Consider the following 17379-nt stretch of genomic DNA (forward strand, 5'->3'; position numbering starts at 1 on the left):
ATGTCTGTATCATCACAGTGCGTCACTTGAAATAGTACACTGTGACAGAATTTACCCCCCAAAAAAGGAAGCTTGCAATTTGGATATTGCACTCGTCCATATTGCAGTTTCCATAATATTTGGAATAATTTTTAAGACCAGCAACAAAGTGTTTTAGACACAGTTGGATTTCTAAAAAGTTATCAGACATTTTCATCAGTTAGTACATGTATTGATAATGTATAATTAACATTAGAAATTCTCAGTTAGTCATAAATGCAATGAATGTCCATATAATCTATTTTGTTTATTTAAATATTGTTTGTTGAAACGTCCATGCCAGTAAAGCACCTTAAAAAGTGAATTAGAGCATTTCAGTTTCAGTTCAATTTCCAAGTCTCAGATTCATTTCATTAAATCCCTTTAAGGATTATTAACTCTTTGCCGTTATTAATCTGTAGTTTTACTGTATGTGAGTGCTTTTATTCTGAAAGTAAACACGGACGCTCGTCTGGTTTTCACTCCGCTAACTTGACGCCGCCTTGACGTCACCTGTTTACTGACTTCCAAACGAACGCACGTTGTACACGTGACCGAGGTCTGTGGGCGGGCTCGTTCTCGCCCTGTTCTCATGCACGTGTACGTGCTCCCCCTCACCTAAAGCCCACCGACCTGCTGCTCCAGCAAAGTCGTAAAATCTTACGACAAAGAAGCAGCTGCAGCTGTGAGATGCTGTACAGTCAGACAGATGTGTAAATAACTGTTATTATATCCAATATACACTTTACTATCAGATATATGAACCTTTGAACTGTGTCAAGCCACTGTTATGTGTACAGCACACTAGAACAGCAGACACTGAACTGTCAAGTAGAAAAACGATATTTACATAGACAAGATTGTACAGTATTATTTATTACATACATTTACCTGAGTCATTTGAGTAATTAAGACCCTGCTCTAATATCTATCATATAAATTTACTGATGAATCTAAATATTAAGATTAGGGGCCTCCAGTATTATATAAAACATTCACCTGATGAACTTAAATATTAAAGTTAAAAACCTGCTTAATTTTACACACTATCTAATTAGCTGACCACAGAAACAAACAAAAAAAAAAGAATCAGCCTTTTAATAAACCTTTGAATTGCAGTATTTTGCTTGCATTACTTTTGAAAGTTTTTGCAAGTCACATATGTTTTTTTTTTCTTGTAACACTGTGAAAATCTATCCAAACTACATTTTCAAAGTTAATTTAAGCGTCAGATTTAGACAAATGCAATAAAATGTATCTTTGTTTTAAATTGTGCTGCAGTGGACACAATCATTCATTTTTTTAACTATGATTTTTTTTTTGGTGGTAGATGTTTGTCATTGTTCCCTGAGCTGCTGCATGCATCACCACCTAAGTATGTCTATATATATAGCTGCTTTAATGCCTGGACAATCATTATAACAATACTGCTAAGTCAGAATTAGCTGGAATATTAAAGGTAGTATGATTTATATTAGCTCTTGCAGTAACTGCACATCCTCAGAATGATTTTAAAAGCACTGGCAGTTTCAGCTCTCATGGTAATTGTACATCTTCAGATTTGTTCAAATGTCAATTTAAGTATTTCCTCTAATGTTTGTTGTACTTTAGGGGGAAGTACATCTCTTACTTCTGTTGGTAGCCACAACTTCTTGTATCCTTCTGTCTCAGTGGCTGACTTGTGGTCACTGATTCTGTCTCTGCCTTGTTTTTCTCACAATAAACACACATTATGCCTATTTATATTCATGGTTTAGGACCGCAGTAGAGATGTTTGTTCTGGGTTTTGGTTCGAATCCTCCAGTGTTCCAGATAAGCATCTGTTGTTATTGTAATATCTTAGATGACTGTGATTAGTGGTTGGAGAGCAGCGCTGGTCTGAGGTTAATCAGTGTTGGTTTTTATCTGATCAGGAAGTCTCAGAATCAGCTGACAGGAGGGACTTTTTGAGAAGTTCAACTCTTGAGTTTGTAGTGCCTGAAATCTCAATGTGTCTCAGGGGATTAATTTTACTTGCATCTAAATTGTCAGTGTTCTTTTTTAAATGTTACCAATCAATGGGTAACTATTCATTTCTGCCTTGCATGCACTGGTTAGAGTTTTTCATCTGAACCTGTAAAAATCTGCATACAATAACTCTATGAAATGCATGTCTCATCTAGTTTAGTCAAACTTCACTACCATAGAGGGGGATTGGTGGGATTATGCAGTAAATTATTTTACTCCAAACTTAAATTGGTATATCTATTGTGTAAAAAGCTCTATATACATTTTGTTTCAGTACATTTACTGCTTGACTAAAGTTACCTGATGCCCTGATTCTGAGCCCTAGTTTATCATAATATTAAGTGTAGTACCTTTCACTGGTCAATGCCTTAAAAATATACCAGAAACTACTTCTATTTTCTGTCTTAAAATGTAATCAGTAGTAAAATCACCACTGACCAAAACTGTGGTTGTAAATACTGCCGTCTGATTGGTTCTTTGGTGACGTGACGTCCCTCGGTAGGCGGGACTTTCCGGAAGCAGGAAGACGTAACATTTGTTTTGGAAGCAGCGACACAAGCGACAGAAAAAATGGAGCAGAGCGTTGAGGACTACAAGGTATTCCAATGTTTTTTTTACCCCCTTTTATCTCGTTATTTTTTGTGTTTGTGAAGGTTGACCACTCTCCTGAGATGTTTTTTTGTTGGAGCTACTCGAGCTTGCTGGCAGTGTTAGCTGATGTTAAAGCTAGCTATCGGTTTTCAATAACGTTCGATAAAGTAAAGCAGGACACTCGGTTACACGTTGTCCTCTGGCTGCATATAAGACGTCCGGCTCTGTCGTATAGCTATCAGATAGCTTTGTCAATAATCACATCGACATGCAGTCGATTTGATAATCATAGTAAAGTCTATCGAAGTTTTGGTTGACACGCTGTTCCCCACAGACCTAACCGAGCAGTCAGTCTGTAGTCATGTGATGTCTGTGTCAGTTCTTGGCTCTTTGTTGTGTATCTCACTTACCTGTATCAGATATGGGTCAGCTGTGTGACAGGATATCCACTGGCTTATTGTTTCTAACAGAGATGTTACAATTCGTGTAGTAAGTGTTCAGTTTTTAAATTATATAATAGCTAAAGACATAGATATAACAGGACAGAGCCAATCAGATCAAGTGCAACTACACTGATAATTGGTGTTTTTCCAGCTACGAAATTAAAAATAAATAAATAAATAGTAGATGACTTGAGTAACTATATGGAAAGAATCAATAACTCTTAGATGATTGGAATGATTTTCTAGGTGAATGTATCTGCATGGATAAAAATTAATTAATTAATTAAAAGAAAGGCTGAAAAAAGCAGTTTGGAACCTTTCTCATGTGGTGTAACACTGGCAAAGACACAGGCAATAGTTTTTTGGTTTGGATTTCATTCAGATCTGATTTGGCACTCATCATGCAGAGCTTTGTGGTGCTGATTTAACAAACTAGTCATGAAGTCATGTGATGGCAACAATGCCAGACACTGCCAACAGAGCACCTGTTTTTGGTCCACATCATCCTTTCTGTATCCAAAATATGTTCATACAACTGGTGTTGTATTTCTGGTTTGTTGCCAAATCTGTTCTCACCTGTTCCTTGCTCATTGTACTGTGCACATGTGGCGCCGGCGTGCCAGTCTTGTAAAAAAAATAAGTACATTTATAAACACTTAAAACTCAGTAAATTATGTTCTATCCGACAGACTTCTCTTTTAGGTTCGTCATGGAAAATGTGAACTGTTAGAGTTTTCTCTATGTATCAAGCTGAAAAGTAACTTGTAGCATGATGTTTTTGAGGTAATTTGCCACCGTTCACATTACACTTGACATTGCAGAGATGATATATTGTGCAACTTCCAGATCCTGTCATGATGATTCTATGTTCTTGCGAAATATCCTCTTATCTGGAACTGTATGAGGTCATATGCAGGTTTACAGGTGGTGTGCTGGACTCTCTGAGTGTGTGGTCAGGCACAATGAAACACCAGAACTATCCAGTTAAACCAAGGTTTATTGTCATCATGTTCATGTTGTCGGCAGTGGCTGGCACCAATTAATGCTTGTTTTCTCTAGATGGAAGAATACAGTACATTTTTGCCTTCAACTAAACTAAATATGCTGGGAGCAAATATCTATGGCTACGGTTAAGATTTAATGCAAAGCACAGCAACTACAGTAACTGCTTTAAATAACGTAGGAATAAAGTACTGCAAAAATTGAACAAAGGAACTTGCATTTTCTCTCAGACAAACAATTGTTGCTTGTAGAGAACCCAGGGTTCTGTATGTAAGTGAAAAGGGCTCACATCTGGATTGTCATCTTTATATACAAGTTCTAACCAGACCAGAGTCTTCCTCATTCCTGCTCTTCTCCAGACCTGCTCTTTATCACAACTGCCATCTGTTATTTACAATAGTACACTGAATCTCAGACAGAACTAGCAATTTGAAGCTGTCATCTTAGGCTGTGAGCCTTTATACGTGTTTTATTCACTAATGAAATATAAATTGAGAAAATAATCCGCAAATGAATAGGTAATAAAAATAATCGTTAACTGAAATCCCATTAAATGCAGCCACCATATGTTTACCAGAGCCAGTTTTAATGACTGGAATTTGGCACAACTCAGAGTGAGTCACCTCTTTAAGTCAGATTATATTTTACAGTTCATTTACATTGATGTGGGATTCTCTTTTCTCCACAGCTGATATTTGAGAAGGAGGGGGTGTACCTCCACACAAATGCCAAGAGGAGTAACCAGGACACCACCATCCCAGGGTTCATCCGTATTGTGGAGCGGGTAAGTAAATCCGTGTGAGCCAAGTCTATTCAGATACAACAAAGGATCAGCAAAGGAATGGGATATCTAACTGTTGTTGTTTTTATGTTTTGTTTTAGGTTGGTGTGCCAGCTTTAGAGTGGAGCCCACTGGAGGATGATGGTCGCAACGCTCCTGCTGTGCTCTACTCCAAAAAGGTCCCTGACATTCAGTTCAAAACCTGCAAAAAGTCAGAATTGTTTGTATTTATTATCAGCTTATCATTCAATAATTTCTTCTTGGTTAGGACGGCGAAGGAGGGGAGGAGGACACGAACTTTGACCCTGGATATGAGCCGGACTGGGCCGTCATCAGCACCGTGAAGAAGGATCGGGAGCACGTCCCAGTCAAAGAATCAGGTGCAGTTTATTTCTCAGTTTTAGCAAAAATGTTATGCCAAGAAAACACATCAAAAACCAGATATTCTCTTGCAGGTCAGTGGGCGTTCTCGCTGCCTCTCTCAGAGCTGTACTCTCTCCGGAGGGCCCGGTTCTCCTTGGGTCGAAACTTTCTAGTGCTGACAAGTAGAGGCGGCCACCCGTTGCCTCCTCTGCACTTCCACAGAGGAGGAACCAGGGAGCTGTTGAGAGCACTGCAGCGCTACATCATCCTGGACCAGTGAGTGTCACCATTCGACGATCCGTTTCAGACACGGTGATGCCGTTACATTTGATCTCACTGATGAAACAGTAGATGTACAGTTTCAGATCAGTGTTGTTTACATCTCATGAGTGTGAAAAACATCACATGGTTACTGTTGTCGTCATCAGGTCTCCAGTTGACGGGCGGCTCTTCCTCGCCTACCCCCTCGACTCAGGTGCTCTCTCGCAGTCCTTTGATAAGCTGCATCTCCTCGATGACGGAGGCGCTGATCTTGTCTCGGTGAGAACAGTTTATTACATTTAGAAGTCAGTGCATGGTGCATTTCACATTGGCAGAAATGCCTGTAATAATAATGTCACATTTAATCATTTTAAGCCACACGAGCACAAAACTTTCTAGGTTATTAGGTTGTTTATCATCAGTGATGAGTCATTCATGATCTACTTAATATCTCACACTTAGAGACACTCATTAATGAAGTACAGCGCAATGAGTGCATGAGCAGTGTTGCTGCCAAAGAAAAAAAAGTCTCTCTGTCAAGCAATGAATGCCATTTTAGAGATTCTGAATTCGAATCAGAAACAAAAACTAAACACTTGGTCTGTTCCTCTTTGTGATTCTACTTTTTTCACCCTGAACAGAGATTTATCCACGACCCTTATGCCACTACATTTGGTGGATTCTCCAAAGTCACTAATTTCTTCAGGGCTGCACTTCGGCCTCCAGACTCACCCGCCCACTCGCGTTCTGCTCAGGATCCTAGTTTGCCCTCCCAGCCTGACGACGAGCCCGGATTTGAACTCATCACCTGTGTAAGACAAGGATACAAAAACCCACAGCATTGGACCACGCAGTTGTGTCTTATACATCGAGACAGATTGAGCCATAAATCAGTTGTTCATTTTTGATTCTGTTTTTCCTTTGAGGGCGTGGAGCTGGGTCCCAGACCGGATGTAACCAGGGGTCAACCTCTGGACAAGTGGGAGGAGTTTGTGGACTCTGAGGGCCGCGTGAAGAACCCAGAGAAAGTCAAAGAACTTGTGTTCAGAGGGGTAAGACAGCAGATACAGTAGATCTTCTATGTGGAACCTCACTTAACCAAATGTGCATTCTTAGATGTTGCATTTGTGTCCTGCAGGGCATCACGCCATCGCTACGGAAGGAGGTGTGGAAGTTCCTCCTGGGTTTTTATCCATGGAACAGCACTACCAAGGAAAGGGAGGACATTCTTCGAGTCAAAACGTTAGTGTTTTCAGTGCTTCCCATAAAGTTTTAACTTGTAAGTTCAGTCGCCGCCAGACAGCTAGACCGTCGTGTCTGGTGTTTCCCTCTTGCCAAATCCTTTTTGTGGTGTTTCTTATCGTCATTCAGCTGCCTCTCCAGGGAGTTTCATGGCCTGCAGACAGACTCCACCTCCACTGTCTTGGACTGCAGCAGGCTATCGTAGTCCTTGTTCTGCAGCAGGTGGAGAACTGGTTCATGTGTCGCTTTAACAAGCTCATTGAAGCCGCAGAGCAGAACAAGGATGCCATAAAGCCTGTGATGAGGTAGCCGACTACTGTTGCCAGCTGCAGTCCAACATGCTGGAGTTGGATTCTGTCCAAAGGATGAGAGACTCGCTGGAGAGGCAGCTGAATATATTACTGTTATTTATTTGTTATAAAGTACAAGGGAATGAAAACATTTACAGTGGAGCACCGTATAAATGGTATTATATAATAATTCATTTTAGAAAACATAGTTGTGCCTCTTCTAACTCCACCATACCCCCCAAATAGAATCTCATTCTGTTGGAAAAACTTGTTTTTTTCCTGCACACGCCCTCTGAAACCTGGGCATTTTTCCTTCTTGCTACATTTTTACTCACCGTGGGCTCATTTTTCACTGCAACATAAAGTCCTGCACTGCTATAGAAACAATCCAACCTTGACTAGAAGGGCTTTAGTGCAGCATGACAGTGTTAGAATGCCATAAATCATAAACAGATGAAAATAAATACGCTACTCTACACATCAGCTCGAGGAAGATATTTCACTTTGCTGACAACTTTTTCAACTGCATAACATTTTTTGAACCATGCTGCATTGTTTTTATTGATTAAGTATTTTTATTTTCGTCTAAATCTCTCTAAGATGTTTCCACATTTGTATCCTCTCCAGTTCAGCTGAATGGTTCCTGAATTTTTGCCATGTGAATGTTGGTCACAGCTGAACCAATCGTAGCTCCTGATTTGCTCTGAGGAGTGCGGAATTTGAGTTTTTTACAGGATGTGGTACAAACAGGTTTTTTTGGCACATTTTAGAACCAGAAATATAGACTGAAGTGATGAGGATGAAATATCAAAAACTTAAGCTTTGGTTAGGTTAATTTTCCCAATGGAACTGCATGCAACACATGATTAGTTCAAGACTGTCATGACTCTCTGAAAGTGAAAGATTTTGGATAACACTCGCACTTTCTTGCTTGCTTGCTGACTTTCTCAATAAGAAAGCAAGTACAGGTATTTCCCAAAATGTTGAACTATTCCTTTCAGGTAGGCAGCTACTTTAATGTTTTTCTGTGTCTGCAGGGACGAGTACTTCAGAATGAAGGTGCAGTGGAAGTCTGTCAGTGAAGAGCAGGAGATGAGGAACTCCCTCCTCAGAGGATACAGAAGCCTAATAGGTCGGCCCCACAAATCTGTCTGAAAACAGAAGATCTGTTCATTGTTTGGGTCAGCTGCCTGTCAGAGCTGTAAGACACGTTGAAGTTGAAATGTCTTTGTTCTGTTGTGACAGAGAGGGACGTCAGCAGGACAGACCGGCACAACACGTTCTTCTCTGGGAACGACAACCCGGGACTGACGCTGCTTCATGATGTGCTCATGACTTACTGCATGTACAACTTCGATCTTGGTGTGTATTTATGAACTGCTGGCAAACAGAGGGGCACGAATACTACGCTTAGAATCAGATGTTTGTTAAGTAGAAGTAAGTCATTTTTAGAATTCATGCATTGTTTCTGAAGCAAGATGTAGGAGACACAAATCCGATGTCTGAAGTTGTCCGTTGTGTCAAACCATGTGCTGATGAGGGATGTCCTGATCAAGGCTTTTTGCCCCAAATACTAAATAATAAATGACTTGGATCAGCCAAGTCATTTAATATTTAGTATTGATACCATGTCCCAATCGATGCACAATATACACTTTCAAGTGCTGTAGATTATCTGTAGTAGCTGGTTTGCTCTTACTGTTAGATAGTCTTGTGACCAGAGGGGGAAGGCAGTTTTGTGTTGGCAAGCAGAGAGCACTGTGGTAGTTTAGTAGTAAATGGGCACCTTGATGAAGTCTTTGTAATGCTCGATGACCTCTGACAAGCGCATGCATGTTCAGTGGAGTTGGTGTGAACTCATTCAGTGTTTTTATTTCAAGTGGCACATTTGAGATCTGTCATCGTAGCTTGTGTTATCTGCCTGTGGTCAAGTGCACCTGATTAGTATGAATGGATATAAATGCACACATACACAATATGTAGCAGTGATGACTTAGAAACTTGTTTTTACTTCAGTACAAGCAAACTTTTTCCTGTCGCAAAATTTTAAAGTGGCATCCCAATGCCTGAAGTAACATCATGTTCACACAATTTGAAAGATTGTGTAAAAGGTTGTTAAAAATTTTTCAGCTGGACATCGACACCTGATTGGACACTTTTCTTTTTCTCCCTTTGCGTCGGTTCAGGTTATGTCCAGGGGATGAGCGACCTCCTTTCTCCGATCCTGTTTGTCACCCAGAACGAGGTGGAGTCCTTCTGGTGTCTGACAGGCTTCATGGAGCTGGTGGTTAGTATAATCTCTCTTTCTTACTGTCTTTGAATTTTAGTAGCAAACAGGTTAAATCTTTGTTGATTCTTTGTAAACATTTTTTTTTAACATGCAATCATAGAAATGTGTACTTCAACATGTCTTCATGTGAAAAATGAAAACATGAGTAACCCCTTTCGACTAATAGGTAAAGTTTGACACAGAAATGGCTGTAGTTTAAAAACCTTAAGGAGTGTTGACAAATGCTTTGTATTGTTGAATTCAAAACACCTTTTTTGATCCAATGTAAATCTCATATTCAGGATGGAAAATGTAGGTTAAAATTATTTTGTCGTTTTTATTTTATTTTTTATTTTTTGGCATTTTTGAAAGAAATCAGCTTTATCCACCAATTAAGGCATGAAAAATGTGAGAAATCAGATTTTAATTTTGGCATATGTAGCCACAAGTGTTGACAATTCCTTCCATCCATCCATCCATCCATCCATCCATCCATCCATTATCTATACACCTAAATCCTCACTAGGGTCGTAGGGGGCTGGAGTCTATCCCAGCTTACTTAGGGTGAAGGCAGGGGACACCCTGGACAGGTCACCAGTCTATCACAGGGCTACACTTAGAGACAGACAACCAAACACACTCACATTAGTGTTGACACTTTCCATAGCTAATTCTGTTTTTCCCACCTCTTACAGAAATATTTCTGAGGGACTTTTCCTTAACATGCTGGATTAATACCAATATTGTATGTATATATTCAAATAGTGCAGGTTGTGCAAAAAAAAATAAAAAAAAAAATATATATATATATATATATATTATTAGCCGCTTGTTTGAATCTTGCAGTGATTAATTTTTATTTAGTAAGAGAGCAGTAAAGTGAAAACGGTGGCCAGCTTAGTGAGTTTTATAAATAGAAGTAATGTTGAAAGGTAAATACATTTTGTTCTTTTCCATGTAAATAGGCATAGACTTCAGGTGACTAACAGGTTCCCTTTTTTTTCCTCTGTGCAGCACCAGAACTTTGAGGAGTCTCAGGAGGCCATGAAGCAGCAGCTCCTTCAGCTCAGTATCCTGCTGAAGGCTCTGGACCCGGAGCTGTGTGACTTCCTGGGTTAGTCAGCTAATGTTCAGCCAGTCAGGCTGCATGAGAGTAAAATAAACACTAACAAGCCCCGAGGAAAAGCTTGACACTTGTAGCAAAAAGTTATTTGGATAATGTGATGAAGAGCAGGCCAGAGGGAGCCTGTTATACAACCACTTCATTACACATTACTATTAATATTATTATCCAGAATTAATATATATGTAGATAACCTGCAGAGGGCGAGCATATCATGAATATACGAGGTGCGATCAAATGGTTCAGTGACTGCATTTGGAAAAAACAAAAATCAGATCCTGATTCATATTTGGTCGCCGTTTCCTTTGAAGTTGTCTCCTTGTGCAGCGACACACCGCTCCTAGCACTCCTACCACATTTGGGATTCTCTCCAGAAGTCCTGTTCTGTGAATACGTCAAGCACACTCTGTGATGAGCCCTTAATGTTCCAAGCTGTCAAAATGCTGACCCTTTAATGGGAATCCATTTAGGGGAAGAAGAAGAAGTCGCAGGGAGTCAAATGTGGCGAGTGGAGAGCGATGATTTTGTGTGTTGTGGTCAAAAAAATCCTGTATGATCACCACACTGACCCACATGCTATCGCACCAGGATGTTTATTTCAAATGTCCTTTGTCAGAGACCTCATAATCTTACAGTAGAACTCTGCGTTGACAGTCTGAACCTGGGGGGGTGAATTCACAGTGCACAATCATGAGAACATTTGTAGCTGCAGGCCCACCTCTCGTCAGCACTGATGGTCCTCGACACGAAGGTTGGATTTTTCTGGCTGTTGACTGACACAGTGTGACATTTGCTCTCTGCTTCGGATTAGGATCCATGGTGGAAACGCCAACCTGCAAGTGCTCTCAGAAACTTATGCTGTTGATTGCTCATGATTGCACTTGTTGCACCTACATGACTGTTGTCCTCCATTCACATGCAACAGGAACATGATCTAAGCCTTTTGATCGCACCTCATATGTATAGATATGGATAATGTGTATACCAAAAGAGAAGATGCTCATTGTTCTATTTGTTTATCAGAAAATCAAAAATAAGAAAAATAACATTCTTTGTTCATGTTTGTCCTCCAGACTCTCAGGACAGCGGCTCTCTTTGTTTCTGTTTCCGCTGGCTGCTCATCTGGTTCAAGAGAGAGTTTTCCTTTGAGGACATTCTCATTTTGTGGGAGGTAAGTGCTGCATTGTTGTGCACAACCCTTAACATCATTTCATGTTAAAAATGTCAGTTTTATTTAAACTAATGTCTCTCAATCAGAGGAGTTGAATATTTTAGTCAAACTACAAAGACAACATCTCATTAGAAGAAACCTTATTTGTTGCGTTTTTGCATATTAAAAGCAATCATAAAATGTTCGCACTGTATCTTATCTAATGAAAGAAGCTTGTATCTGTTTCTGGCTGGATCTTGACGACACATTTGATTTCTTCCTCAGGTCCTCTGGACTCGTCTTCCGTGTGACAACTTCCACCTGCTGATCGCCTGTGCCATCCTGGAGGACCAGCGAGGGGAGCTGATTGGCTCAGACCACGACTTCAACACTATTCTGAAGGTGTGTGTGTGTGTGTGTGTATGACCTGATCACAGATTACAGGGAATTTGTCTGTAAATATGAACATTTTCACTTCAAATCAATCCGCAGCACATTAATGAGTTGACAATGAAGCTGGACCTGCTGAGCATTCTGCGCGGAGCCGAGGCCATCTACCTACAGCTGGTTCGCTGCAAGGTGAGACGCAGAAATATCACAGCTTCTGTTCTAATGTGATCTTGGTAGTTTGTTTAAACAGCTCTTATATACCTGGATTTTGTAACACATTTTAATTAGGACCCAACAAGGGGGGCAATCATAAATCTGGCTCTCACAAAAAATGAACAAAAGAAAGAAAAATACTTCTTTTACGACAAATTAGGCTTGTGTTTTTCACATGTAAAGATATTCCACCGACGAGGATGTGAATTGTAACGCAGTGCTAAACATCAAAGTGGAGATTTTAATCATTTTGGTTTGTAACTTCTTCTACTTCTCATGTCTGAGCTGAGAAATTTCCCTTCCAAATGCTTGAGGGTATTTTAGTTTAAAGCCCAAACAGATCATATTATCTAATATTTTACAAGAAAAACAAAGATGAAGACTACAGGTTTGACTTGTAGAACTTATTTTTTCTTCTCTCCTCTCCTATTAATCATATCACAACTATCCAGATTGCTTCGGATCATAAAAGGATAAATGTAAGAAAAGACACATTTTTCTGCAATGCCAGATGATGTTAATGCCTGACTTGTCTAACATCTGTTTTTTATCATTTAAATATGAAGGTTAGGGCCCTGCTATATTAATAATTATACACATTTACCTAATTAATTTAAATATTAGGGGTTGGCTTCATATACACATTATAAACCTTAACATATTTTGCAAATTTAACCGACTAAATTAAATATTAACATTAAGAAACAAAAGGATTCAGTGAGGACGAAAACATCTTCTTCATGCAGAGTTCCTGAATTCGACTGCAGCTCCTATAAAACGCTGCCGTACATCCTCTCATACTTTTGTCTTTCTCTGCTCCAGGACCTTCCTCTGAAGGTGCAGCAGGTTCTGGGCCTTTACGTCCCGTCCAGCTCAGACGAGGACAGTCCGAACTCCCAGTCCAGTGAGACGCAGCGCCTCCTCAGCCAATCACAGGCAGGAGCTGCAGCCTCTGATGCAGCGTGCGCTCCGTCCTCTCCGTAAACGTGTAGGTCGGCTGGTGGACTGACAGTCACCAGCTAGGACACGTATGGGGTTGTATGAAATACACACAGTATATACAGGACATATAAATATATATATACTGGCCCAATGAAAAGGAATGCAGACTGTTGTTACTCTTTGTGAGCGGCAGGTGGCGCCATTGAGGCTTCTTTTAACTTGTGTCCCTGAATGTTACAATCCGTATGTTTAAACACTATACTGTCTCTCTGACAACATACTGATTTTCTTTGTGAATGTTGTCCTCCTTTGTTTACGCGTCCCGTCTCTGCTGTTCTTTCTATCCTCTTTTGATGCTGCTGTTTTAACGATTATTTAACTGTATTCATCCACATGTAGTGTTTTCAGAGCATTTTACGTTTATCTTACGTCCCCTCTCTGCCCACTGTTCCTGTAAAGGAAAGAAGATGAAGGATAAGCTGAGTGGCAGCACCTTGTTAGTACTGTATGATGCCATTCCAGCCCTATGCAAAGGATTTGCATGCCTTATAGTTTTCACATGCTGCGTGGTAACATTTTAAACCTGGAGATTTCCTGTATTATGTAATGGCATTTTGATCCACTGATTATTACCAAATAAATGGCTGTATCTTAAAAAAGTGGCATTTTTAGATTTGTACCTATTCTTATCCATTTACATTCCTAGCAGTGGAAAGTTAGAAAGTCTGTTTACTCAAGGACTGCAAAGATGTGCAATTTTTTTGATAAGCTCTTTGAGATCTTGAGATTAAGATCAAATAATATAAGAAAAAAGTAAGCTGCAATGCAAACATTGATTCTCAACATGTTTAGCTTGTGGCCCCTTCCAATAGCATTTATTTCATATAAAATGTTGCCACAGAGATGTTTCCTCACTGTTAATGCACATTTATATAGTAGACATGAGGTTTTTCCTCTTTCTTCCCCTATCAAGCTTTCACAGCCCCTTAAACTATGGCTACAACCTTAAAGTGCTGCTTACATACTGATGCAATCCTATAAACAGTGTAATTATATGTAATGCTTCTTGGGGACCTAAGTGTTGCATTCTTTGGCACTCAAACTCCATTTTCCTGATGAAAGATATGCTTTTATTTAGGCAAACATTTGAATGCAGGACTTTTTCGCATTATTTAATGAGTGTGTTTTATTACGATATCTGTATTTTTGTGTCTAAGGTCTTAGTCAACAAGATAACGAGTATCTTCAGTTATAAAACAACTTGGGAGAAGTATACAGTAGCATGAAATAACAGCAGTAAAGAGTCACAGTAAGAGCAGTTAGTGTTGCACTGACGTTAACATTTAAGAGCTGTACTCTTGTAAAAAAAAAAAAAAAAAAAGATTTACTTGTACTTTTTATCTGATACTCAGGGAGAATTACACTTTCTACTTTATTAAATTCTTTTTCTGTTATCAGGTACTTTGCCAATTCAGCTTAAACATAATGTAATACAATCAGTAAATCAATTAAATTAATATGCAAGTACAGGAAAGTAATAAAGTTTACTCAAGTGCTGTACTCAGATACAGTGTAATACCTAATTATTTATCTTTTCTGATATTTAGAGGTCAGCGTTGGACTGTTTTCCACTTTATTTCTCTTCAGTTATTAGCTACTTTGCAAATTCAGAATAGTATAACCAATTAATTGACTATGATGCATTATTTTGTATAAAATGAAACAATTTATCGCTTGTTGATCAGTTAACTTTATTTTAGTACTGATACTTTTACTTTAGTTCAATTTTGAATCCAAGATTTTTCTTACAGTATTTCTACGTTTTCTTCATGTAGAAGACGTGCGTGCTTTTCAAATTCAAATTTAGAGACAAAAGCGCTAATATTAGACAATCATCGGTTTTTCACATCGGCTAAATTTGTTCATCGGACCAATACCGATATACACTAGAAAAAACACTAACATCGGCCGATACTGATGTGGTCACCGATATATCATGCATCCCTAATTGTGATGCATGAAAATGAACATTTCTTGATCTACTCTGCAGTTTATGAAGTAAAAAATAACCTTTTAAAACCCTTACCAGCTCTAACTTCAATGTACTAGTGCATCAATAATGAGAATAAAGCACTTTATTAATTGTACTTTGTTACACTGAGTGTGTGTGAACTTGCACATTAACACTCGGACAAGAATTAAGTCGGATTAAAAGCAGAAGAGCAAATATTTGTTTTCCAAGCAGCTTATCAAACTCGGAGCGGGTCGAAGGGCAGATATGACCCCTTTGATTTTAAACTCACACCCTGGGAAACTAATTATGGCAGTCACTCGTTTGTGTTAACTTGTGAACTGGTTAAACTCCGGCCTCCCCCTTCTCCTCCCCTCTCCTCTCCTCCCCCAGCGGCCAGCAGGTGTCTGTGTGAGGAGAAAATAGGAGCTCTGTTCTCCACTGTCCCGGGAAATGAGCTGGAAAATGAGGGGCGGGCGGACCACTCCTCCTTCTCAGGACCCGCTGCTCTGCTCTGCGGGCTCGCCGCTGTCCCCGACCCTCTCCATCCTTGTTGTTTGAATACAGCTGCGACGTATGAATTTAACAGCTTCTTAAACAGGCCGGCGATCTGTCACTCTGCTCCCCCTCCCCTCCGTCCCCTCCCTCTGTCCAACCCAACCTGACCTCACTTGACTGGCAGAGCTCAACTCACTCAGTCCTTCATTCAAACTCAATCTGCTTTCAGACCCTCTCAAAGCCTGTTTTATAGGCAGAGGCCTTGTCGACAGCTTTAAACCCAATATTCTCTCACTAACGCCACAATCGACCGAGTGTTGGAGGATTAGGGTCTCTTCATGTTGTCATTATGTTGTTATCTGCAGCAGATGAAGTGGCTGTAGATCTACTCTCTGTGGCTGTAATCTGATTCTACAGGTTTCATTATTATCCAGTCAGCTTTGGAGACCAGTTCTCACTCCTATGTCTCACTCACTTTTATCTGAGTTTGTTTAAGTTACTGTGTTTTCTTCTGCAGAGACGGTCTGCAGAACTTTTGAACTTACACTGTATGAGTATTTTCAAGGTGAAACTTATAGCTGATGAAAAAAGGCAATAAGACAGTTTTTCTGATTGTTGCAAACCCATAAGTACTGAATGAATACGTAGAGACTCCCTAGTTCTAGGTGCCTTACATTTCAGCATCTGTTTTCATTCGTTTTTACAACTTTATTTGTTTCTTATTGCCTTTATTGTTTTACGATTTCTAGAATAATATGCCTCTTTCTGTCTATGAATCTGTTTAGCTGCTAGTGTGTAAATTTTTGCATCCCTGCAAGCTAAATGTCTTGTGCAGGCCAAAAAAGATTGAACTTAATAAACTATTTCAACCTGTAGAGATAAAACTACCCAATATTTCACTTGAATATTGGAGAAAAAAGAGAAGAAAACCCTTAAAACAACCTTTCGAATGTGTCTTGTGATCCAAACAAACCTGCAAAACACTCAAAATCCCTTCTGTATTGAGTATAAAAGTAAGTGAGTCCCTCTTGAAGGAAGACAGACTGACCTGAACTGAATTATTTCAGCCAGAAGAGGTAAAACTATCTAATATTTCACAGTGAAAAAGAAAAAAAAAGAAAAATTCTACCCAAAAATACTGAAATTTTGTGTTTTTTCCAGTCATATGTTGATGTTTTTTTCTGTAACTCATCTCCATCAATCCATCCATTATCTATATATCGCTTAATCCTCACTAGGGTCGTGGGGGGCTGGAGCCTATCCCAGCTGACTCAGGGTGAAGGTAGGGGACACCCTGGACAGGTCACCAGTCCATCACAGGGCTACACTTAGAGACAGACAACCAAGCACACTCACATTCACACCTACAGACAATTTAGAATCACCAATTAACCTCAACATGTTTTTGGACCTTGTGGGAGGAAGCCAGAGAACCTAGAGAGAACCCACGCTGCACGAGGAGAACATGCAAACTCCACACAGAAAGATCCCAGGTGTCCTCACACGAACTGGCGACCTTCTTGCTGCGAGGCAACGATGCTAACCACCGCTCCACCTTGCTAAATCATCTTCACAATCCTTTAAATGTATCTTGTGATAAACTAACCTGCAAACCCCTGGATTAGTGATTTTAAACAGTGAAAGTCAATATTTTCAAACATCTTCAAAATCTCAAATCAGATCATAAAAAGCGTGAAACGGTCTGTGGGCTTGTGCAGTCTCAGCTACATCACACCCACATGTGGTTTATTTCTGATTCAGAGAGTGTGCCAGTAAACCTCACAG

At 39.7% G+C, this 17379-nt stretch overlaps 1 protein-coding gene across 2 annotated transcripts; it reads left to right on the forward strand.

Annotated features, from left to right (window-relative positions):
- Positions 1 to 2561: 2561 nt before the first annotated feature.
- Positions 2562 to 13744, forward strand: tbc1d17 (TBC1 domain family, member 17). 2 transcript variants are annotated; one of them, XM_008296458.1, is made up of 18 exons: positions 2562 to 2622; positions 4750 to 4845; positions 4944 to 5021; positions 5111 to 5222; positions 5298 to 5481; positions 5634 to 5745; positions 6108 to 6278; positions 6393 to 6518; positions 6605 to 6708; positions 8036 to 8130; positions 8244 to 8360; positions 9185 to 9285; positions 10282 to 10381; positions 11464 to 11561; positions 11826 to 11942; positions 12033 to 12119; positions 12596 to 12622; positions 12966 to 13744. In XM_008296458.1, the coding sequence occupies exons 1-18, from the start codon at positions 2596 to 2598 to the stop codon at positions 13125 to 13127; spliced, it is 1914 nt and encodes a 637-aa protein (XP_008294680.1). In that variant the 5' UTR covers positions 2562 to 2595; the 3' UTR covers positions 13128 to 13744. The 2 variants fall into 2 exon arrangements, with proteins under 2 accessions (XP_008294680.1, XP_008294681.1); XM_008296459.1 differs by lacking the exon at positions 12596 to 12622.
- Positions 13745 to 17379: the final 3635 nt, after the last annotated feature.

This window comes from Stegastes partitus, unplaced genomic scaffold, assembly GCF_000690725.1.
Source record: "Stegastes partitus isolate 25-593 unplaced genomic scaffold, Stegastes_partitus-1.0.2 Scaffold1130, whole genome shotgun sequence".
NCBI lineage: Eukaryota > Metazoa > Chordata > Actinopteri > Pomacentridae > Stegastes > Stegastes partitus.